The following is a 25,814-nucleotide window of genomic DNA, read 5'->3' as shown; positions in this document are numbered from 1 at the left end:
AATATAAATCCATCCCCTTTGCTTTTATTGAGTACATCCATTGCAGTTTAGCTTCCATAAAATGAGAGATTCAAGTTTGCTTTACTGTTTCTGAAGCCATCTGAAGTGGAAGAGCATTTACCATGTTTAATTTTCTCTCTTTGATTTGTTCCACATTTTAATTTTAGCAAATTGAGCATCCATTACAGCAGACTGCAATCCTGTTACAAGTCTTCCACGTGGGTACCTTAATCCATAGGCTGGAGGGTTTTCCTCTCCTTCTGTTCCTGGAATTTATCTTGTTGCAAGAGGAGAGTTTTGGGAAGAGGGCTAGAATCCCACACACGCCTTTCAGGGTGACATCCCACTTCAAATTCCGTTCCATTCAATACACGGATGCACACAGGTCTTCAGGCTGTGAGTGCTGTGAAATGGGCTGAGTCTTCTCCTGCTGCAGCTACTCCAGCTGGGAGTCAGCACCCCTTCCTGATGATGAAGGCTCAGGTGTCGCTTTTGTGGCCCCTGAAGCCTTTCTGTTGGCCAAGCTGCCAGCCCTGAGCACGCCCCTGGGCTGCCATGGAGTGACCACTACCAGCACTCAGAGGGAAAAGTGAGGGCACTGTCCATCATGGGATCCCAGCTGCAGCCTGTGTGAGGGGTTTATTGGGGGCAGGGGGCTGTGGGACCCAGAGACAGCCCCTGCAGAGTCGTGCTGGGCCATCCAGTAAGGTGGATTGGCTCTATTTGAGTGGCCACATTTGTCCAGCTCTGGCTGTAATTCACCTGACTGCTTAGAAAGGACAGTTTTCCCACAGTAAACCTGCACAAAATTGAAAAGAATCACTTCTTTTGCTCTAGTGCAGAGATAAGCAGGTTATGCCTTTCTGCAGTGTTAGTTTTGAAACAGTTGAGTACGCTTGAGTGGATATAAAAAATCCTAATGCCTTTTCATAGAGTAACTAATCTCACTCAGGTTGGGCTTTCTTAGGAGAAACAAACTCAGGTTAAATGTCTAAGACTTATTTCTGCAGTGACTGTGTGATTTTTAAAGTATCTTTCATTACACAGGGAACAATAAATTATATCCTTTAACTGGAATGGGACAGAAGTCAATGCTGCTTTTGAACACTGGGTGCTGGCTCAAAACTGCTTGTCCAGTTCTGGAAACTAAACAAATGTCTGAGTTAAAGTCACAGAGAAGGGTTAGCTGAATTCCATTTCAAGTCCTTTGGCACAAAGCACACAGGAGGAAACATTGCCTTGCCAGTTAACTAATGCTTCTCCCCTTGCTCCTGGTGCTGTGTGATTCAGACTGTGTGCAGTTCCTCCCCAAACCCAAGGCACACATGAAATTAAGGAATGACAGGAAAAAGGCCATGTCACAATAATTACTGTGATATGGTCTGTTATTCTCTTTCTTTCTTGCTCTGTATTTGAGGCTCAGTGTTAATTTACTTGTATAACTCAAGGTGTTTCCTCTGCTTGTTTGTACTAGCTATGATTTCTAAACATCCTTGAAATTATTGGCCTTAACATCTCTCCTCATCATGATATTGCTTCAACTTGAGCTACTTATAGAAAGTGCTTCTTTCTACTTTTGAACAGAAATGGCTGGCAGCCAGAAAAACATGTATTTGTTTGTCTTTCTATTTTTGGTTTGAAATTGCTGGAAGCCAGTAGGTGGGTTTTTATTTTCTTTTTTAAGATTTTATTTTCAAACCAAGACAAATATTATGTATGAGGAGTGGCACATATCTTAAATAACTGGTTCTAGTAACAGGAAAATGTTCTTGTTAGAAATTCCTCTGAAGTGTGGCTCTATTTCTGGAAATCCCTTCTTGCTTGCTTCAGCAGGGTTTTGTTTCCTCTCCCATTTTCCTCCATGATTCTTTCACAAGCAGAGGGGTGAGTTTTATAGGAACTTTGCTGGCACCAAAACATTGGTATGTTTTCATTCATCTTGTACTGCACCAATTCATCATCTGCCCATTCTACCAACCAAAGGAAAATCACACGGGAAACTGGACAAGTGTTTGTGTTAACCGAGTGAAATCACCTCATCTGCCACCTAAATGGATACCTACTAACCCGGTGTCTTTGGGAAACAGAACGCAGTGTCTGCTGTTGGACTGCACTGATTTTGGTCTCCAGAAAAGAAAATTTGAACTCGTTATAAAATGAGTATTCCAGTATGAGGTCTCATCCCATTCAGGAGAACCAGAAGGTTACTTCATTTTTATTCCCAGAAAATGCTGGGAATTACTTAACTAAAGCAGGAATCCAAGTCCTATAGATTTCTTTCAGACTAAAAACCAAAATGAACCAAAAAAATTCACTCCCAATTTTATTTATTTATTCTCTCTCTTGCATTTCCTCTGAAAACCCCAAAAACCTCCATTCCCACCCAACTCCAAAACCTATCACAACCAAACAAAAAGCAACCCTCTGGCCTATGAGCTTTGTTCTGTTTATTTCATGAAAATAAGCTTGGATACTTTTGAGTTAATGGTACTTACTGCTTGTTGACTTCTCAATCAGTAAAATCAGTTTATATAACATAGGATTGTCTTTGGAAAATTTTTGTTAGGGGTTGGGAGAAGTCAGAGGGTAGAGTTAGAAAGACAAAATGTTTGAAAGCATTTTTTTTACTCTACTGACAAGACTTATGTTATATGAAAATATGATACAGAGCTTAAGTATACAAAATTTTCTCTTTTAACAGCTTTTCCATTGAGCTTTGAAACCATTCATGGAAGCTGATGGCAATATTCTTGTAAGTATACTTGAAGCTATGACAGAGTTATTGATCGTCTGAAGAGGTCACATGTTGAAATTATTGGCCATAACATCTCTCCTCATCATGATATTACTTCAATTATATCTTTGTAGTCACAAAGACCATGAACAGCATAAAAGATGCACAACAGAATTAATATCCAAACAGGATCTTTCTAATGGGCCAGCCCAAGAAGAGAGGTTGCCCCAGTTCTGCTATAAGGATAAACTGAAATCTACTGCATGTGCCTGATGCTAGGGGTGCCCTCACTTCCAAATCCTACCCCTCAAGTGGTGAGATAACTGTAACCTAAGATACATGAGCTCAGCAAAGGATTTTCTTAGCCACACAGTCTAACCCTTGGGAAGCTTAAAGAAAATACAGCTCTGTAGAATATATCTGTGGATCATAGCTGCCTTTGGTGCCTTCTCACACTCAACATTGTGAGTCAAACTTCATGAGACATGAAGCCTGTTTTTTAGTATTAGCCCAATGCCCCTGCTTTTCCATGTAGACTTTTTTTTTCTTTCCCTTGAAACAGTCTCATATCCCTATTTCATCCCATTTTTATTCCTGGGGAGTTTGCAGGCTGCCCCTGACCCAGGGCTCCTGGAGCCTTTGATGCAGCTCCCTCTGAGTAGGAAGGGTCAAGAGTCCTTTAACTGGTGTTGGAAGGGATCTGCCCTGAGAGCAGCCAACAGAGCCATCGGGTTGTGCAGCTGGGTGTGAAGAAGGAGTGAAATATGGGGGCCTCCATTCAAACTGTGCGGCTGCAGCAGTCTTAGACATGCTGGAAACAGGGCATATTCCCCAGAAGGTGTAGAAACAGCTGTCCCTGCTAGGGCAGAGGCTTCCACAAGGAGTGGCTGCAGCTCTCCAAGTCCCACACTTCAGCGGGTGTCACTGAGGCCTGAGGCCGAGGGTGATGTCGCTCAGCTCTGCAGGCCATCTTGGAGGAGCTGTGCTGGGAGGTGGAGGAGGTTCCAGAGGAAGCATGCAAACTGTGCAGCACCAGAGAAAGTGGAAGAGAGAGATAGGGTCTTGTCTGAGACACAACAGCGCGAAGGCCACCAGTCCCCACCTGCAGCAGAGAAGCAGGCAGTGTCTATACCCTCTATCAAAGTAAAAAATATCACTGGAGAATTGGAAGGATGGAAGTTGATGATTTCTTGTATAAAGAGGACGCTCCTGCCTCATCTAAGAACAAGCTGACTGCCTTCATAATTGAAGAGGAGCTAGATCTGTCCCCTAGAAAATGACGTGTTTCACTTGAGTGTAAACCATGCAGGTCTGCTAGGAAGAAAAGGTGAGACCCTAAGTGTGTGACTCCCTGCTGCAAGGGACAAAGGACCCACCTGTAGGCCTGACAGCCATCCAGAGATGTTTGCTGCCTGCGAGGGACCAGGGTCCAGGATGCCGTCCAGAGTCTGCCAAAGCCTGTGCAGCCCTCTGACTTCTATGCCCTGTTGTTATTCCTTTTGAGGACAAAATATACTGCTAGGGGAAACCAGTATGTGCTGAGGGCCATAGAGCTGGAAAGTAGCTTTGCAGAGAATGGCTTGGGAATCTTGGTGGACAGCATGAACCAACAATGTGCCTGTGCTGCAAAGAAGGTAAATGGTGTCTTTGGCTACATCAGACAAAGAATTGCCAGCAGATCAAAGGAGGTCATAGTTTATTCAGTGCTGCTGAAGCCACCACAGGAGTGATTTCTCAATATAAGAGACACATGATACACTGAAGAGGCCCAATGAAGGGCCAGAAGAATAATTAAGGGACTGTAGTATTGAAGATGTGAGGAAAGACTGAGTGAACTGGTACTGTTTACCTTGGAAAACGGGCTCAGGGGAGCTCTTACCCATGTGCATAAATACCTGAAGGGAGGATCCAAAAAGAGGACGTGGTTTAATGGCCAACATGGTGGTGCTGCTAAGTTGGTGGTCGGACTCAATGATTGTAAAGGTCTTTTCCAACCTTAACGATTCTATGATTCTTTTCAGTGGTGCCCAATGACACCACTGAAAGTGGTGCACACAAGAAGTGATGCTCACAAACCAAAACACAGCAGGTTCCCTCTGAACATCAGGAAACCTTTTTTACTGTGAGCATGACTAGGCACTGTCACAGGTTGCCCAGAGAGACTGGAGTGTCCCCATGCTCAGTGAAATGCAAAAGCCAGCAGAAACAGTCCTGGAAAAGCAGTTGCAGGTGGAGAGTGGACTTAGATGACCTCCTGAAGTTCGTTCAGTCTTAATCATACTGTGATTCTGTGGAAAAAAAGGACACCTGAACTGACAGAAGCCTCTGCTGAAGTTGTCACTTCTCTCACACATTTTTGCTCATCGCTGGAGCCTGCCTGGCACAGAAGTGGAAATGAACTATGCACAGTTGTACAGGCTCCTGGTGTGTTTGCCAAGTGCAGGAGTAATAGAGTCTGTGGAGTTCTGCTGGATCACTAGCCCATCCTGTTCAGTCCTTACCAAACCAGAGACTACCAAAATAATTGAAACCTACTCTGTATTACCAGTCTTGCACAAAAGTGTAGGTTTTGCAGTTATCCCAGAGCTTTCTGAGAGCTACTGCTCTCACATTTCCCTTGGCAAGAAGAAATAGAAGAACATCTGATGTTCTTAGCTTTTCAGTTGGACTTGTGCTAATGAAATAAATCACTTCCCATTAGGAAATTTAAAATTATAGGAAAATATCCAGCATTGTTAAAAGCAAAAGCATGACTTTTGGTTTAGTTTCAGATTATTCAGTGGCTATGTTTGCTAGTTACAGAATATTCACATCTGAAATTCCTCTTGTACCCCTTGTTTTATTGGTAACAACTCTGCCTTCCACAGTTTTCTCTTTGCTCTGTGCTGGTAAGAATCTCTAGAAAAGTGAAACTTAAAAGTGTCTTTTAATCAATGTTGACCCAGGTCCACTGATATAAAAGATTATTGACTTTTTTATAAAAGAGTTTTCAGTGAAGGAAACTTTAATTCACTTCTTGAAAAAAGTTTTGCCGCTGGAGACTTGCTAATGTGTTGTATTCTCATGGAAAATTGAATCCAAACTGTGCTAGAGAGACATTTTATGAATTTTGTGGTAGATTCATTTAAATATAAGTTTTCTATTGGTTTGAGATGAAAGCAGTTTTACTGAAAACTGTTTGTTTATTTCATAAAGTACCTATCTGACTCCAAACACTATGCTTTGGAGAAAGAGGTTGTTTTTATTTGTTTATAGATCAACAAAATTTGAGAAGGCAATTTTGTGAATCATGCTGCATTTTATTGCTGCATTTGGGGATAAGAGCTTTCTCTTGTGTGGAGCAGAACACATATTTTTTTATAGAATGAAGCTGAGTTTCTGAACAGCACTGAAACGCAATCAGAAGTTGCAGAATTCCAGGCTTAATGTTAATTTGTTGAAAATTTGCCTCAATTTTCAGGAATATTTGGAAAGATAATGAGAAAAGTATCTTAATTTAAAAAAAATAATTCATCAGTTATTTTGTTAGAGATTTATCACTGATTTTATCCAGGCAAACTAAATACAGTTCTGGCTATAGAGAAACTGCTCTTCCTTCCACCATTAATTTCCCAACTCCTCCCACAATATATGAAGAAAGGAGGGTTGGTTCATCACCCCCATCAACTTGCAGCAGGATACCATCATTGCAGCAGAAAAATACACATAAATTTGTAAATTATTTTAGCCAGCCCAAGATCTTACTAGGTGATCAGTTTTTGCCTCAGTCTGATATACATTGGGCCCAACAGATGTCTTACATAACATGGGTACAAACTCTTTCCTGACACATAAGCAAGACACCACGCTATTTTTTTTTTTAGATCATCAGCCAGGTTGGTGGAAAGACTACTTCCTCCTCAGCTGTGTAGAGAGAGCCACATCCTGCCTCAGAATTGCTCTTTTTTTATGATTTTATATTTGCTAGAGATTAAACGACCCCAATGTAGTGCCATAGCAAAGATGTGATGTTGCTCTAATACATAGTTTTTGGGCCAGCAGACCTGATTAATACTTGTTTTCCTTATTATCATTTTGGATAGCTCTGAAAGAAAGCAATTAGTTTGTGTGACCCATTGATTCCCTGAGGCCATACATTATTTCCACGTGTCCTAAATAGGGCATAAGTTTCTTTGGAGTGAAGACATGAAAAGGATGGGGAAAGAGCAGATTGTCTAATAGAGCTGATGTGTTTTCTTATTGCTTTTCTTTGTGTGTTGTCATGGAGAATAGTCTGAGAGACAGAGGCAGCGGTAGAATAATAAAAAAAAACAATAAGTGAAAAAGGGAAAAAAGAATACTCAGTGTTTAGGCAGGAGCCTGGGATTATTCATGCCTGGTAAAGCCGCCCATAAGAGTGTTGTTCAGGTCATGTCAAGCAGGCACCAGATAAGCCCAGGAGTGCGAGGCACGGCTCTGTGCTCTGCGCTACACGCTGCAGAGATCCCCGCTTCAGAAAGTTGTAGCTCTTGTAAATGCCGGTGACAGTGGGCTCTCCTGTCAACCTGCAGATGGTCTAGCTTTACTCACCTTTAACGTGCCTGTGAGAAGAGCCATCAAATTTTTCAAGGGGGATATGAAATGGGGTTTTGTTTCCCTGAGAAGCTGTCTGGCGAGGCGGAGGGGCTACATTAGGGATGTTCATAGCGTAGCTCTGCAGCGGATCAGGTAGCTGGCGGCTTTGCATAGCAACATTGTGGCCAGCATATTAAATCATACCTCTCTTTATGCTGCATTTGTCATCTGGGGGCTTCAAGCCCTTCCTAAAAATAGAAAAAAGTGAGTGCTTTAGTTCCCACACTAGAGAAGGAAAGGTTGAGGCAAAGAGAAGTCAAGTACTTTGTCCGCAATCACACAACCAGCTGGTCTGTCTGGGGAGAATTTACTCTAAAAGCCATAGCTTCCATTTTCAATTGCCTCCTTTTTTGTTCTGTGGTCTTCTCTTTTAGTTTCATTTTCTATGTGTTTATGCAGGATTAAATATGTAGACTGAAAATGCGTAAATAAATTCAATTGTGTTATTTTTGAGGTGACTAAAATTTCCATATATTTTGTGTGATTGTTTTTCCTTAGGAAATATTATGAAACTATTTAATAGGGAAAAAATATATGTTCTGCATTAAATAAAAAAAGGCAAAAGTGAAGATAATATTTTTTTTCTTTTTCAGGATTTCTTAGAATGAGCTAAATGACTATCAGTCATCTGGCATGTATTTTAATCTCCCTATGTTTGTAAATCCTCCTTATGGAGCCTAATGAAGCATTAAAATGCTGGAGTTTTAACTTCTATTTTTTAACTACAATTTGGGCAAACACAGCAAAGTAGAAGCTGTCTGTGGATGTGAAACAGGAAGCAGGAGTAGATAGACACGTGTAATAAGGTTGTGTTTGCTCTTGCTCAACTAGATATACATCAATTTTAATTAACACGTTTTTTGCTTCAGCTGCTAACGTCCCTTCAGCAGTGAGTGGGTTATGTGTTTCCATCGTGCATATACCACCAGCATCACCACCACGTCCTTCTCTAGCTTCCCCCTCCCCTTTCTACACAAATGTTGCAACACAATCTGAAATTTCCTCTTTTCTTTCCTTCCTGCATTTCTTACAGGTTCCTTTGCGTCAGAAGGCAAAAAAGAAAAGTCAAGGTAATGAGAGATTGTTTTTTCTTTTCTCTCCTCTTTTGGATTCCTCTTTTGTTATTTTTTTTGTATGTCTTATTCTTGGGAGGGTGAGGATTTTGTACTGCTACTCATTTGGTGAAAAGCTGCTTTTTAACTCCACTGATTCTTACACCGATTCTGAGAAAAATGACAACGGGCTGTTCCTTTGGACTAAATCCTTGTGGTATGTTAATTGAATCAAAGCTGGAAATCAGCGAGATAGAATCAGCTGCCTGCACAGACATAAACACTAGTGGTTTTCATGTATTTGGCATAATAGTTTTCTCTAGCTGACTTAAATAGATGTATCATTTTCAGTGCAGCTGTGTGAGGGAAAATATATGCATGCTTCTCTTAAAAGGATCAAAGGCTGTATTTTTAATTTACAGAAACTCGTGTACGGTTATCTTAGCATTAATTAGTATCAGCATTATCTATAGCTTACTGTTTAATTTCTGAACATCAGCAAGCCTTTCAAATGAAAGTGTGTTACTGTCACAGCCATTATAAAACTGAATTACTTCTAAGTATAATTTAAGACATGCTTGGATGACTTGCTGAGGTTCCTAAGTGAGGATGATATCCTTAATTGGCAGCAACATCTTTCCTGGTAATGCAGTTTTAAGCAAGCACAACACTGTATTTTTAATGGCACAGGGTTCTTTATAATGAGCCGACGGAGGATATCGTGCAAAGAGCTGGGGCAAGCCGATTGCCAAGGATGGCTCTACAAAAAGAAGGAAAAAGGAGCTTTCATTGGCAACAAATGGAAAAAGTTCTGGTGTGTGCTAAAGGAGTCATCACTGTATTGGTACAGCAGTCAGCTGGTGAGTACAGTGTGCAGGCAGCTCCGGGTGCCAGACAAACAGCATCTGCTGGCACGGACAGAGGGGAACCTGGGGTCACAATTTAGGTGCACCCTGGAGGAGTACAAATAACTGGGTTTATTTCTCAGCCCTGGCACTTCCTGTGATCTGAGAAGTGTCTATATGAATTTGAAACATGCAGAAAGCTATGTGGTTTCTAGTTCAGCAGGTACTTGTGAAATGTTAACTTGCTGTCTGTTTCACCATGTTAAGAGCTCTTCTTTAAGGGCTCTGGTGGCATTTGAACTTGAGAAATGTTTTCCTGGGTAGAGACAATTTGCAAACATTTTTCAAAACTCAAAACAGGAATGCTTTTTCACTTCCTATTAATTTAATTTTCAGAAATGTCTCTCCTATCTCTCTTTCCATCCCCTTCCACACTGAGATTATTCTGTCTTCTTCTGTTTGTCTTCTTAGTTTATTTTTCTTTTTTTTTCTATTTTTTTCCTATTTAAATTTATTTGTCCTCTTTTTTTTTTGGGCAGTTGGCTTTACTCTGGGCTTGTTTGATTGGGCAGAGAGGATGTTTTGCCCATCCTAGGAAGATTCAGATATAGTTATTCCCTTCACTTTGCGGTCTGGCACTGCTACCTTTAAAAAACTCTTATCACATTCAAATGATGGGGTGACAGATCTAAGAATTAGGGTGAGAAGAGAATTATAGTATGCCAGCAAAAACATTGTTTGAAAGTCAGCAGCTTCAGTGTTGAATTGTGGATGGGCATGAGGTGCATTAAATGCAACACAGCTGCTCTGGAAATCAGCATGTCACAGGCACAGCAAAGAATGAAAGGTTGAAGGAACCCTTATTAATTATTAGAGCATTTTAAAAAATATCAGAGGCAATCTGGATGATTTTCACTTGTTTATTTACACTGCAGCAATCCCCATCAACATTTTTGCTAGCTGTTTCAGGAAAAAAATACAATAGTTTAAGCCATTTAAAAAACTCCTCATACCCTAAACAAAGCTTTACTCGTGTAGACTAATTCACGTTCTCCCTTCAGTTGTGAGTATAGTGCTAGTATTTTTTGTGGGGTGGTTTTTTGCTTGTGTGTGTGAGATATTTTTTCTGTTTACTTTTTTTAAATCCAAATAAAAACTTTGACTGGTACTTCAAGATGATATTAACTATTTGTTCTTGGGGTAAAGGAAAGCAACTCTGCTAGTGTTGGGCTATTGTTTTTTATGATGTTGTGGTAGTCTGATATGGCTTGCTTTCAAGACTATGTCAAATACATGCAAAATAGAAAGAAAACAAATAGAAATGTTGTGGAAAAAAAGTTTTGAAAAGGCACTTTTTTCCTTATGCTTACAATATCTCTACTTGAAAGACATGGGGAGGCAGTAATACCAATAAGCAGCAGTAATACCTTGCAAAACCTTATTGGCTTTTATAAATCTGTTTGCAGTTGTACTTCTGGCCAAGCTTTAAGAAATGTTAGCTGGCTGGCTGACATGACTTTTTAGACACAGAAAATATCAGAAAGGAATAATCCTAAGGAGTAACCAAGATGAGAGGAAATAAAAAATGCAAGACTAGGAAAAATTTGCCTCTGGGAAGAAAAGAGTGATGGGGGAGAGGTGCAAATTCCTCCACTTCCTTCAGTTTTTCTGGCCTGCTTAAATTCCACTCCTGAGATCCAGAAAAACCATGATCATGCTGGTTCCTGTGCTTCTAGACGGCACTTACCCTTTTAGTCCATGCCTAATTCCTGACTATCACTGACTGTCCCCAAAAGAATAAGGCTGAAAATAAGAGTCAGCCTCATTCCAGTTTATTTCGTTTCCTCTGAAGAGCTAATGTGGCTTCAAAATACCGTTGTCTTGTGTCAGCCCTGAGTTCTCACCTATCACAGTTGTGCTTTAAGCATGATAGCCAGTAGCACCTCTTTGCTTGCAACTTCTGCCAACTCTCACACACTATTTTAAAAATAACTTTGGTAAAAACTCAAAGTTTCTTTGGGCAGCCTAAAGTGCAGCCTCTAAGTAACTATAGCTTCAATCGGTGTTTGCAGAATGTCTGTAACTGTGGGGTTTGGAAAGGAGGAGAGGTGATCTTTGCTAAGGCCTGCTTTCTTAAATTCTTGAGAGCAGAGGCATGCTCAGAGTTGTATGTGGGATCAATTAGAGCCAGATATTCTCACTTCTAGATTGTTGAAAGAGACATAGCAGTGACACATGCTCTTGCTTGCGTGACAAGTCCCTGGCATTAGGACTGCCTGCACTTCCACTCTCTTCAGTGAAGTTAATCCTTGGTCCCAAGGGGCTGTACAAGGTGACAGTCTCAAGTTCTGTTGAAACAGGAGTCCTGCTTCTCACGTGCCTGAGGCTTCCTGAGATGGGCCCTTTTACAGGGGCTGATGTCAAAGGTGGTGATGAAAGACTGGGGCTGATGTCAAAGGGACTGGGGCACACTGGTTGCGTGTAGCTCTGCTTGACCTGCTTGGCTCTGGTGAGAAATGAGCTTGGTTTGTTTGTGGCTGTGTGAAAAGCAGACACTGGCAACTGTAGCATAGCAACAGGGTGCTGGACCTTTTTTCTAATGGAGATGGAGAAAATAGAGAGTGGGTGGAATTTGTATGGGAATGTGCATTATCCTGGCTTTGAGTAGATAACCTCATCTGCATATCATCTTCTTGGTCAAGTTTTTCTTCATGTGCCTCTGAAGCTCTGGATATATCTGTCAGTCTAGCTTAATTTTTTTTCAAGCTACTCTGATTCTGGGTCTCTCATGAGAGGCAGATTTGGATACATTACATAGGACACTTGTGAGAATTTTCAGCTGATATTTCCTTCAATTTAATGTAAAATATTTTGTGAGTGCCACAGCTCAAAAGAGTAAAAAATAAATGGGTGACCAATAGCGGATCAGACACCCTAAGAGTCAAGCTTCTCCTTCACTGAAAGAAAGCCAGAGAACACAAGCAAATCTGAATAAATTTTCGATGAGCTAGCTGAGGTCAGGGCCCAGTGGTTTCAGCAGGCTTGGGTAGCCTGCCCTGGAACCTCTTCCCGCACAACCTTCTTCTTTCTATAAAACATGAGACAAGTAAACTTCTCTTTGCAGCATGGAAGCACTCCCAGTCTGGGCAGGGGAAGCTGCTTGGACTAGGAAGGGCTGGTTTTGCAATGAAAACACAGGACATGTCAGAAAATATAACTGGGCAGTCAGAATTTCTGGGTGCATTCAAGAGCATCCAACTCCTTGGACAACTGCTCTTCATTAGTGTTGTTTTTTTTTTGTTTTTTTTTTTTTTTGTTTTTTTTAGTACTGCTCTCTGTAGGCAGCTGCCTTGAAGACAAGCGTTTAAATAGCACAGTTTGTGATCCTGTCTGACCCTTTAGCTGTTTCGATTTTCATACTGAAACTCCAGAGGGAATTAGTGCTCCTACATAGGAAGAGGGGTGGTGGGGAAGGATTGTCACGTGGAATCCCAGGCTCCTGGCTCTCTGGGCTTGTTTCGACTGTGTTGTATAGTGTTGGCTGGAATAGGACAAAGGACTGAATGCCTCTGTCTGGTGGGTCTTTAGGGTAGCTTGACTGGTTTTCCAAATAGAGTTGAAATAAATTTTTGCAGAATGTCTTAATGGTGGTTGTCATGGGGATACAGCTGAAAAGAAATGTAAATATAAAATTAAAGAGATGCAGGCTGTGATCTGCTGTCACTATTTATCTTTGAACTTTTATTTTTTTCCTCATTCACTGTATTTGAATTGGTCCTCACTCCAACAGCTTTGCTGGAAGCTGTATAATTACAGTCTTTTAAAAGAAAAATATTTTACCTTTGAGTTGTAATGGATGCTTATGTGGATGAGAAAAAGTCATTGATGTCAGCTGATTGCGCTGAGAGGCTTGGGGACCTATGGCCCAATATCTTACCCAAATTATTCCCAGTTCTATAGGATGCCTCATTGGTGTACTTGGCAGAGAGAAAAAAAGACTAAAATGCTGAACTGCTCCTCCAACATCCAAAGCATCTTCTGGGGGCAGTGCTGAAACACTGATGAAGCCATGAGGACTACCCTGATTTGCAGATTGGAGTCTTCCACAATAACAAGATATTTCATTTTCTAGCACTATGTTTTAAAATCTTGCTGCAACATTGCACTCACTTTAAATGACTTACTAAATCTCCTAAAGCCACAACATTTAGATAACATATTGAGGCAAGCTCAAAAGGACATTAGCCTCTTTCATGCATTGTGTTTCATAAATAATTTCTTTTCTTTTCTGAGTACAAGGCTTTTCCTGTAGAAAATGGCTACTTTCTTTTTTGCCACAAGAATTTTCACACTTGTTATTAATGAAATCATTTTTCTACAACTTGGAATAGCAAAAACACAGATTTATGTTAGTCTAACCTCCATAAAACCCAAAAGAGATAACAGCTTATTCTTTTAAACATCCTGATTAAGTAGAAAATAGGTCAAGGTTCTTTGTATCTGAGTTTTTAGGGCTATTTTACAGCTTCACATCAAAATCTGAAGGAATCTTGAATGAAACGTGTGAGTTAAATAATAGCATGCTAAAGTCGTGTTAGGGATAACATTTTGTAAGAAAGAAAGAAAGCACTTAGGATTTCTATATGCTTTAAATGTTTTTAAATGACATTTTTATCCTAAGAATGACTGAAAAGATGACTTCCACATGTTCTGTTCCTAGGATTTATTTGGAATTCTATTTGCTGACTGAAATAACACCCTTAAGATTTTTTGTGACTTCTTTTTCTTTTTTCCTTCCTTTTTTTCCTGATAATTATGAAGCTACATACCCATCAAACCCCTCTTTTCTGTTACATAGATGGCATGTTTTAGATGTGTACAAATAGTGTATTTCACTAATACATAAAATGAAACATGAATTTTTCTTTAAATGAACAAATAGGAAATCACAGACAGAATTAGTATAAATTCTGAATGTATTTAGAGAGAATGTGTATGTGAGAACGTAATCTTTTACCAACTGGAACAGGCCAAATACTGCATAAGAAATAGGGGGTTTCTCTGCTGTACAATTGTTAAAATTAAGGTACTGAAATCAAGGCCTACAGACCTATAGTTATTAGTAATTTAGAGGGGGCTTCCCTAATTTAGATAGAGGAATCTATTTTAATCTAATCTAAATTACTGATGGATTAAGTCAGTGATTCAAGTCCGATTCCATTTCAGCATGGGTGGGAGTGTTCCAGGTTAGTGTCTCCACACTGGCTTGCGGGGTGCTGGCAATTCACTGGTCCAATACAAAATCCAAACACTCAAATACTTTTGTACATTGACAGTAGAAGGAGTGATTTATCCAATGGCATTTCATGGGCTTAATCCCCTCAGGAATGCTTTTGCAGGACTCTAAACTGTTTATAGGATACAGTCTAGACCAATGGTCCCTGCACTGATAGATGGAATTGGTTGAGCTGTAACTGCAGACAGAACATGGAAGAAAGGCCAAGCCTGTCCCAGACCCGAGTCAGCCACTCACTCACCTGATGGTTTACCCAGCTCAGGCCATGGATTTATTGCTGCATGGGTACCTGGGTGTATTCCTTCACCCAGAGTCTCGTGGATAACTTTTTCTTAAACTGGGAGTATGGATTCCTACTACAGAGAAGCAACTGGCTTTGTATGCATTTCTCATCCAGCAGTGTGTGCAATAGTAATTGTTGTACCTCGTGGACAGCTTTTTTGAGTTTGGTTCACGGTGTTCTCAGATTGGTCTTGGGAACTAAACAGGAATTTTGGTGTTCCAGATCTAGTAAGTGATCATCTTTTTGGAAAAAAATGCTGGATAATACAATCTCTACTCTTAGTACAGTACAGCCCCAGGAATAGTGCTCCTTCATTACTCACCAGTGTTTATTTTCTCATCCTTATATATTTAATATACTATGGATCTGGAGTGGTAATACTAGGCTTAGTTAGTTGTCATTTTTGCTCAATGACTTTAAGCTCATGAAATTCCAACCTGTGTAATGAAAACAAAACCTCCCCAAGCTAATCACTAAACAAGTTTTACAGATACAAATACAATCAGAAAGTGTTAAAAGCCCAAGTAGCTAATAAGCACTTTTTCATACAAATATTACAAAATGAAACTTTTTCAGCCCAGATGTAAAAAAAAATAATTTTCTCCTTTACTGAAAGAAAATAAGAACAACCCCTTCCACTGGTGCCGTGTCTGCGTCTTGGAGCAGCAAAACCATTTGTTAGTGATGATGTGAAATATAAACTTCTCACATGAATGTTTAATACATGTAAATGACAGGAATGATGGTTAGTCCATGATTTACTGTATACCAGAGAGCAGATATGCAGATGTGCGGGGAAGCCACCCACTGAAGTAACCGTTCTGTGTCAACATTTCAGTTCTTGGAGATTCATGCTTTCAAGCATTAAAGCTCAAAGACTTGTCTTGATGAACATCTTTTTATAGTCTGATCATATTCATGCATAATGAGACTTGAGATACTGTCACTCATCTTCATTTATCCTCTGCCTTTGTAATTGTTGTGTGTATTTTATCTGCTTTAACTCAGTGTACATTTTCAGAATTTTAATGTGTCTACTAGCAATGGCTGGGAGCAGCAAAAATGTAATTCAGGAACGAGCACTCTGTGTTTTGGAAAGTAGGTTTTTTCCTGACATTTTGTCCTACAGACTTTTGTCGACATTATATATTCACCTCATCTTAGAGGGACTCCTAACCTCATTGCAGATGACCAGGTGTATGTAGATGGATGTAGTAAGGAAGATGTTTCTGCCTCAAATGTTTCAGTTTCAGGCAGCACAAACAGGAGTTTGAGGCTTGTCACTTCAGTTTCTCAGCTCTGACTCAGAGTCCTGCTGACTGAGAGCAGAGACGTCAATGCTCAGTAAAGCTCCTGGCATGCAGAAAGGGCTGACTGGGTATAAACAGGGTGCTGAAAATGTAAATTTAAATATCTGCCTGGATATTGCTACCTCTTGCACCATGCCTGCAAATTTCTGGGGTTAGTGATAGCTGGGTGACCAAAGCCCTCCGAGTCTGCAGTGTTTAACCACAGAACTCAGCTGTGTGGGATGGGAGCCGCCTGCATTGCCTCTGCCTTGCTCGTGTACAGGTCACCCTGCAAAATGGTCCATGCTGCAATTACACAGGGGACACCCACCTCCATTTCTACTTAGAATCATATTGGGGCACTTCTGAGCTGTATTTTTCAGCTCTACATCGGTCATGTTTGTGTCAGATACACACATGCTGTGTCACAGCACAAACCCACCTTTGAGACTGTAGGTGCCATCTAGACCTGAACAGGTGATATAAACCTTGTTCATCCTTGCTAGGCAACAAAATCTATGCTTACACTCTGCCACTTGCACCCCGGATTTGCTGGTATAGAAATATTTCATCAGGCGTTAATCTGTCCCCATGGTGATGAGCATATATTTTCACAGTATAAAAAGCTGTCAAAAACAAGCACTTGCATGTTAAATATTATTCAGCATTGGAGTCTACTAGTTTACCAGTTGGTTGATGTGGTGATATTCAATTTTTTTTTTTTTCTTTTATGGAAGGCTGAAAAAGCAGAAGGATTTATAAGACTTCCAGACTTCAGTGTGGATCGAGCAATTGAATGCAAAAAAAAGCAGTAAGTTTATCTCTTGTTCCCAGTTTTGCATGATTTTTACAAGATTGCAAGGAGTGAGCCTCAGTAGTCTTTGACAATGAAGCTGTGGGGGGTTCTTTTGTGTTGTATAAATAATGAGATATTAATTGAGCTACTGAAAGAAAACCATATTGCAAAAGCATTTTTTTGAAAAATCTCTGCCAGATGTGCTTTGCTAAAACCACAAATAAAAAAGAACAGATGAGTGTGCCAAATGCTTTCTTTTCCTTTTTTTTTCATTTGCTATTTATGAGTAGACTGTAATTCTCAGATCTCCCTTTTAGTTGAGGAGGTCAGCAGTGGTGCAAGTAATGCTGCATACCTCCAAGCCTGAACTATTATTTAGGCTGCTATGGTGCAACTGAGCTTGGGCTGTACTTGAGGCCTTTGATTGTGCAGGGAATAAATACTTTCTTTAGCAGGGTGCGCATTAAAAAATATTGTCTCCAAACTCCATATGCAGAGCTGACTTCCAGTTGCTTCTGAGTACACTTCAAAGGCTGGGTGGGGTGTTGCTGTTGTTCAAAGTTATAAAGTGCAGCATGGTTTTAATTGTGTCCCTCAAGAAAAAAAACCTTCATTCTTCAGATGGAGAAGTTAGAAGAGCCAGTCACTGTTCACCCACTGTGTGCTGCTTGTGATTTTACTGCGTCACACGTCCCTTCTCTCAGCCATCAGTTTTCCATGCTTTGGAGGTCATAGCCTGATTGACCACAGCACATGGAAGCTGTTCCATGTCCTGGGTCACTACTGGTGTTTTCTTCCAACATTTTTCAAGTTTGCTTTGCATCTCAGAGCTGGAGAAAGCAAAATTGCACATAGTATTTGCAGTATGAGAAGGCAGCAAAGTTATGTAATGAAATAATGGAAGACTTTGTTTTATTCTTTATTCCTTCCCTCAGTTCCTGTAGTTTATACTCTCTGAATAGTGTGTGGCCTAGGAAATGAGCTAAAAATAGACTAGAGTTTTAAAGAAAGAGCTGCATTGATGGACGAGCTAATCTGGATTAATACAGTGGAGTGAATAAATATTTTAAATAATTCATTCAGCTATTATTTTTTCTTTCTTATGGAAACGATTTTTCTTCATATCTCTTATCTTTTTCTTTCCCTAAAGTGCTATTAAGATCAGCCACCCACAGATCAAGACATTTTATTTTGCGGCAGAAAATGTTCTGGAAATGAACACGTAAGTAGGAGCGACTGGTCGTGTTTCATCCTGTCTCATGCCTGAGAGCACCCTTTGAAAGTTCATTCTTTCACTGTCAAGCAGTCGTTGACAAAGTTATTTGGGGAATTACTGAGTCTAATTTTTCTGGTCACTAAATGGAAGAAAACTATTGCTCTTTGTTCACTAATTATGATTGAATTGGGCTTAATTAGCCCAATTTTGGTGCTAATCTTCCTAACATTTGCTGGTATAAATCCCTTTCTGTTGGAGTGGTGTTAAGATTTCATAGCAAGTACAGCACCTGGGAAGAAGTGAGGGGAGAAAAGAAAGAGAGGGAAAAGTCCCAGAAGTGATCTGGGACTAGAATATAACAGTTTCTGATTTCAGAGTATTGTATCAGCTAACTGGGAGGGTTAGAGGGATAGAAAGGTCTGTTTCCTTTATGTAAATTTGCATTAACTTCAGCATCAAACTGTGCTGTAGTTGAATGATTCTCATGGCAGGTCAGAAATTTTCTTTCCACAATTGGTCCAGAAGATTAACAACCAAATAGTTCACAATGGGAGAAGTAAAAATGGATATGAATACTGCCATTTTAGAAACCACTGAGCTATCAAAAAGATATTATTTTCTACTAATCCACATTTTGCTGATTTAGATATATCTCATATCTTTGCCCTTTTTACTTCAGATTGCAGTCTTTTCTCTGTGCTATTGCATTAAATGGCCAAATGCTGGATACAAAGAAGTACAATTTAAATGGGAAGAGAGCTCCTGCAATAGTCGGGTCAGGATTTTCATCATGGCTCTACTGGTGACCTTTGTGTGATTTTTCACAGGGCAATGACTACTCATTCCCTCTACAAATGAGAGACCTCATACATATTTGCCACAATAAAAAAAGAGAGAGGTTGAGAGAGTGTGTGTGACCTTCTGAAAGATCTATAGGTACAGAAATGTACAATATTAAAGTAGTGTATGTCCCTAGATATGTATTAATAAATCTGTACTCTACAGATGCCTACAAGTAAATATAGATTTAAAGAATCTGTTGCCCTTTGCAAGTTGGAGCAGCACAGAGCATTCTGGTGGGGAGACAACCATGCATTTTGTTGCTCCTGCACTTCCCACCAGAGCTCCTGAATGGAGTGACAAGATCCTGAGGCAGATTGGATGTGGAAGACTGAGAATGAGGGACAGCTGGACAGGAATATTTCAGTAGAGAGGGTAACCCTAGTTAAGAGAGAAGAGATGGAAGGATGTCTGGAGAAGGAAAATTAGAGCTAATGGAGGATATTAGTAAGTGCTAACAGCCAGTTTGGAGCCCAGCTGGAAATTCTCATATGAAAAATGCTTAGTCTCCTGTGAGTCAGTGATTGAAATCTAAGCAGGTGTCTCAGCTCTTATGCCCCTGGAACGATTTTGTTCAAATTCCACTTCTTGATTAAATTTCATTTTGGCTTAAAGATAGGTAGCCTAGTGTTAGAGCAGCCTGCTCTATGCTGTACTAACCCCCCACTGCTGCAACTGATGATGTTTTCCTTGGCAAAGTACAAAATACATGCATTTAATACATAAAGTACGCGCATACTCACGCATATGTCGAAACAGACTAAAAGACATCTGTTCTCTTGGCTCCAGTCCTGCAAATGCACGTTTGAATGGTTCCACTGAACTCACTGGAGCATTCGTGTGTGTCGAGTTCCTGGTGTGCAGAAATGCTTGATGGATCATGACCTTTTGTAACTCTTCATGCATATATCGACATATGCACATACCTGTACATATATCTCTATTAAATCAACAGTAGATTTATTAAAAAAGTCATTTGTTTCACTAATTTATCATGTATTTTCTATTGCCATTCACAGATGAAAAGTAAAGTCATGCTGACTAGCTGCATGCATTTAGCTGGCCAGTTGTACATAGTTATTAGTGACTTGTCTGCCCTCATCATTAATGAAGTCCTAGATTTTTTTAACAAATCTTTTCATTGTCAAGGTGGATTTTCATTTAAAAAAATTTTTTGTTACGATTGATTGTTAAAAATAATCAATGGACCACTCTTATAGAAATGAAACTGTTTTTCTGATTTGTTTGTGGCTCTATTGCTCATACTGAAGTCTAAAAGTGCAGTTACTTTGGTGCTGATCTTACTAGCAAATTCCCTCTTGCTTTAGTAGAACCAAAATAAAAAAAAATGTTTTTTTTCTAGTAATGAATTCCTGCCCTTCATACTTTCTCTATATGGGCCTTGACTTTTAATTGTAAAAGCTTGAGCCTTTTCGGTTGTTAGTTACTTTAAATGTGGAATGATCTGAATGACCTACAGGTAAACATAATATACAAAAAGTATGACTAGGGAATGTTTCTAGCACCAGAAGAATGCAGCCACCTAGGAAGATAAGTGAAAAACACCCCAGTTATAGCATAAACCAACACAGGAAGTGAGACTTACTAAAACCAAAAGTACATAGCAAGTTGAAAAATGTGATATGTTATGATCAAAAAGTTTGCTTTCAAGTGGTGCAGACTGTGCAGCGATAATTTTGGCCAGGCCAGCGGACATCATCTTCTGAGAATCCCATGCCTGTTTCTTCATCTCAGGTGAAAGATGACCCCTCAACAGCTGGACTAATGCACTGACATGGAGTTACAGCACAAAGACTTTTTCTTTAACTTACACGAATGTGACTCCTGGGTCATCAGTATGATGACTTTTTTTTCAGTATCAAGGGAAAATGTCCCAGGCAACTTATCCTATTCACTGCAGGGAATATTAAAACAGAGGTAATTGATGCCTTTCTAGAAGATGATCTAAGAAATAGAAACTTTGACATTTAGTTGTCAGGCTAATGAAAGCAGATATGGTGATGTAGAAAACAACTGAAAGGAGCAAAATTCAGTCTGAAGAGCATGTGAGTGTCCCTGACTCTGTGTTCCCTCTGTTTCAAACACAGGTGGCTAAGTAAGCTGGGAATGGCTGTAGACCCTCAGGCACCAAACAGGAAGAATGAGGAAGGTATGCTCCTAACTGGTTTCAGTGTGTAACTACATTGTGTTCTTCACAGTTTTTGCTGGGCCATTTTTTTTATTTTTGCCAGCTATTTTCTTTCTTTTGAACTGTTCTCTTGGGTCTGCCTCCTGCCTGAGCTCAGAGAAACCGCATTGTCACGACACAGAGTAACCACAGGAAAAGAAAAAATGGTGAGAAACAGTGTGAGTGAGACACACTAGGTGATCTTGGGAGAGGTGTGTAACTACTTTCTGGCACTTTGCTGGCTTGCTGAGCCTATCAAGCATGGAGAGGACCAGCTGTGCTGCTCTGGGTTTTGAGCTGGTGAGTTGTGTTACAGGAGCTGTGCTGCAGCATGGCAGCTGCAGGCCCAGGGACACCTTGTGCTCTGCAGACCATCCCTACTATGTCCTCCAGTCTGGGGGCTTTCAACAATTGCAATGCTGGAGGATGAGGGGATGGTACTGCTATTCTGGAGCCTACAACTTGTTTTGGAGCCAAGCCCAAGTTCATTATGGAATGAAAAACTCTATAAGTCCTAAACAATTTATTTATTGTCTTAATTTGCACATCGACCTAATATAACTCTTTGGTAGGAGGATACCAGCACTCAAATCACAAATCTGGGCAGAGGGGCTGGTTTGGAATGAGAAGTGACATTATTATGAGAAGAGAACATTATGTTACCAAACCAGGGAAGGACTCTAACCTGGGGAATATGTGAGGAATATCTGGGCTTTTAAGTCTCCATTTTTAGAATATTGGTACCCAGTGCCCTTTTTGGAATTGCTGAGCTTGTGAAGGAGCTGTCATTATAAAGAAGAAGCTGCTGGTATTTGCAGTTGTATGAACACTGAGGTGATGCAGCCTGTTTTGTCTAAGGAATGAAGTTCCTCTCTGCATCCCTTCTGCTCTACCACAAAATTCAAGATTGCGGTTTATGTCCAGGCTTGGGATATGTCATTACATTATTGATTAATTTGATCTGGCTCCATTTGTGCTCTACTATTAAAAGCAGCTTTGGGGTTGATAAACACTGATGCTGCTGATTTCTGGAGAATTCAGCAAGTCTCATCAGTTTCTTTGTTTTTAGTTCACACTTGTTTCTTGTCAGGAAACTTGTTAACTTCCACACCATCTAATTCTTCCTGCCTGTATCCTGTTTGAAGCCACCTTTATCAAAACACTTTAGGGTAAAGGGCTATATTGAATGCTAGGTTTTGTAGCAAGAACTGCAAGATACTTGTACTGAGGAAGGAAGTCTGCAAATATATTGTCTATCTTTTCATGAAGGGAAGAGTTCAATGGAAAGTAGGAATGGCAAAAAATTTTTACATTAAATCAATTTTTTAAAACCTCCATAAAATGTGATACTGGTGGTATTGGTTGAATCAAGAATTATGAAGCAATAAAAAATGAGTTATTCCACCAATTTTAATATTAAAAACATAAAAATAATCCACTCAATAACCTCTGCAACAGGTTATCTAATAACTTTGCAACAGCATAATATAGCCAATATTTCTTCAGCTTTTAAGGACAGTCACCCATTTCCCCCTCAGGAAAAGGCCTTCTGATTCCAGTGTCAAACACCTCCTTTCTTTCCATGCATGTTTTGTCACTGGTGCTCCAGCAGCTGCCTTCAGTGTGGGTGCAGCACCCACTGGTGCCTGGGTGGACACGTCCTTACAGAAACATTGCTATGTTTCATTAAAACACTGTCACTACCCACAGTCACTTCTGTTCCTGCTGACCAGTTCCTCCTCTCTGTATCACACAATTCTTCAGAATGTTGGCTCTTTTTGTGGCATTTCTTGTGTATTCAGATACTTTCTGTGCATTTTAACACACTCCCCTGTTTAGAGTATCAGAAACAGCTGTTGAATCTCTTTCAGTTTTTCTGTGTGCCTAAAAGGGGAGCTGTAGAAAGCATAGCTTGTTACTGAATTACTCAAAAAGGCATTAGTAGAGTCTTAGAATTTGATATAGGCCTTATTGCAGCCAGTTTCAGTTCTTTATGCTTAGATGTGCCAGTATATATTTCCAGTAAACGGAACAGCATCCATGCTATTCAAAACCCTACAGTTCTGCAAAGAATACAGGGAGAAAAAAACTCCTTTAAGTTTCTCTTTGTTAATATGTTAGAAAATTCTCTCTCATGCACAAAATTCTTCTCTCTTACAACTTTATTCCCCTCACTCTGTGCTTGTTAACACCCATCCTCCCCCCACGATCACATGCAGAAAAATAAAGCGTGTAGGTATTAAATAAGTTAATTTTAGATGTAATAATTTCAGGTGACTGTCCAGAGACCATGCTAACAAACTGCTCTCTAGTAGTGTGAGCTCCCGAAGTCAAGCTCTGATGAGGAATCAGAGCTGGACTGAAGCAATCCCTGTTCTCTGGGGCAGAGCTGGACAGAAGCTCTGGGACAGCACAGGCTGCTGAGGTTTGTGGCCAGCAAAGGGCAGCCCTGGATCCCATGGACACCCCAGGGACAGCCTCTGTTCTGTGACCCTTGGCACTCAAGTTGTCCTCATCCGCTTCTGACTTTGTCTTTGCAAACTCCCACGTCCCCAGCTCAGTGGGGACAATGTTTACTATGATCTTGTCCAATGTTTACTATTGCCAGGTCCTGGGCATAAGAACCAGCAACATTCTGCCTCCCTTTTTCTGTGTCTCATTTTCTCATTTTATCCATGATTATCACTTCATTTAATCCACCTTTAAACACATTTGTGGAAAATATTTTCACCTGCTGCACGGATAGTTGAAAGAAATAACAGGATGACTGCCTCTGCCACGTGTCAATGAGTTCAAACTCCTACAAGTTTGTTACCAAAAAAAAAAAAAAAAGAAAAAATAAAAAAGAAAGAGGAGAGAGAGACACAAGTAGGGTTTTCCTTGGGTATTCCTAGAGTACTGTGTTTACTTTTGGTATTACTTCTTCATATGTTCTGCCATGCTGTATAGTGTGTCTACGTGAGACACCATAAGTGACACAAGACTCTCACAAGGTTGCTCTATAGTTTCCAAAACATGATATGAACAATCTTTTTATTCCAAAATTGCAGCCAAAGCCATTTTGGCCTGTTGCTAGCACCAGGAAAACTTACTGATTACAGGGACACAGGATTGCCTCTGCTACTTGCAACAGCTCTCCAGCATTACTATAAGACTACAAGTGGATTAGGAGACACTGACTTGTTAAAGTATAGTCCTAAATCCAGAACACCCTACTTGGTGATCTTTGGTTGCCACAGTGCTGCAAAGATTAATATGTTTGTCTAACTCTTTATTTTTGCTCATTTCCCATGTCTACCTCAGAATGCTACAGTGAAAGTGAGCATGATGACCCAGAAATAACAGACACGCCACCTCCACCCTACACAGTCCAGACCCCACCTCCTCCTTCGGTAAGTGTTCCAGTTATTACCTTGTTTCTTGTTGCAAGCAGGTTGAAACAAACCCCTCCTGAGGTTGTGGACCTGTAGGAAAAACCTAAAACACTGTCTGGAAATGTCCATGCTGTGTTCCTGTGAAAGCTTCATGCACAGACTGCCTGCCCCGTGACAGAGCTCACAGCTGGCACATCCTGCACCGCAGGGAGCTGTGCACTGCAAAAGATCAGCTCCTTCCCATTTATCTTGCTGGAGAAAGGAAGGTGTCATTCTACCTCATACACTAGCTCTGTCTTTTCTTTACAAGATTTTTAACACACTGCTATAAGCTGTTTTTTCATACTATTCTCTCTCTTTTTTTTAATCCATCCTGAAACCTCTCTCTTTTTGTGACCTTAGTAACATATCTAACAGCTTCATGTTTATATACTTGAGTGGGCTGTTTTTAAGACTGCTGAAGCTGAAACTGCTTATGTGGCAGTGAAGTGAAGGGAAAGAGGCCTCTTCACACAGAGATAAAAATCTGGTTTTTTTCTTCTACCTCTGAAAAATAGACTATGAAAAAAAGATAATAGACATTCTTCCAAAATCTATGTAGCATATTGTCCCAGAATATTCCTTCCTGCCTCACTTCATTTCATAAATTAAAATAAGCACTATGAACCCTCATGGGTCTAATCAAGTTGGCTTGCCTAATTATTATCTAGTTCTTGCCCTATTAATCTTGTTTCTATATAATTGTTTTTCCCAGTGATCTCATTGCCCTTAGATGTGATTTAAATGGGTTTTTAAAAAATCTTCAAATTTTTAAAAAGTTTTTCCATTTTGTTTTTTTAAGTAAAGAAAGAAAAGTTGTTAATTTGCTATGACAGGTAGCTTCACTGGTAGGTTTAGGGTGGTTTTTCTTTCCTCTCTTTGCAGCCTTTAAAAGAAAAGTTTAATTTGTAGTAGAAGTCAGGAAGAGCTGTTGCAAGTAGCCGAGGCAATCCCTAGATGTTTGTAACCTGTAAGTTTTCCTGGAGCTAGCAACAGGCATTGGGGCTGAGATTTTGGAGTAAACAGATTGTTCATATCATGCTTTGGAAACTATAGAGCAGCCTGGTGAGAGTCTTTTGTCACTACATTTTTAATTTTTAAAATTTTTCCCATTAAAATGGAAAGTCATATTTACTTAATTCTCTGTTTAGAAAAGAGTGATCTGGTTTGGGCTGGTAATAAGGAATCCTGATTCAAGCCTTTCCCTTCCATACCTGAAAGTTAACACTGAGAGGTGTTGCAGTAGTA

General features: G+C 40.1%; 1 protein-coding gene across 3 annotated transcripts in view; it reads left to right on the top strand.

The window, feature by feature from the left end:
* IPCEF1 (interaction protein for cytohesin exchange factors 1) overlaps window positions 1-25,814 on the top strand; it is an 88,675-nt gene that overhangs the window by 40,732 nt on the left and 22,129 nt on the right. For 2 of the 3 annotated variants that reach the window (XM_063151326.1, XM_063151325.1), the window contains exons 2-8: window positions 2,702-2,752; window positions 8,382-8,418; window positions 9,091-9,260; window positions 16,851-16,924; window positions 18,060-18,131; window positions 21,074-21,135; window positions 24,457-24,545. In XM_063151326.1, coding sequence (XP_063007396.1) covers window positions 2,729-2,752; window positions 8,382-8,418; window positions 9,091-9,260; window positions 16,851-16,924; window positions 18,060-18,131; window positions 21,074-21,135; window positions 24,457-24,545 — 528 coding nt within the window. In that variant the 5' untranslated portion in view covers window positions 2,702-2,728. Of the gene's footprint in view, window positions 1-2,701; window positions 2,753-8,381; window positions 8,419-8,508; window positions 8,618-9,090; window positions 9,261-16,850; window positions 16,925-18,059; window positions 18,132-21,073; window positions 21,136-24,456; window positions 24,546-25,814 lie in introns of those variants that run through there. The other variant, XM_063151327.1, reaches the window with a different exon arrangement.

This window comes from Melospiza melodia, chromosome 3 (genome assembly GCF_035770615.1).
Source record: "Melospiza melodia melodia isolate bMelMel2 chromosome 3, bMelMel2.pri, whole genome shotgun sequence".
NCBI lineage: Eukaryota > Metazoa > Chordata > Aves > Passeriformes > Passerellidae > Melospiza > Melospiza melodia.
The sequence above is the reverse complement of the archived record's forward strand: the minus strand, read 5'-3'. Positions and strand labels throughout refer to the sequence as shown.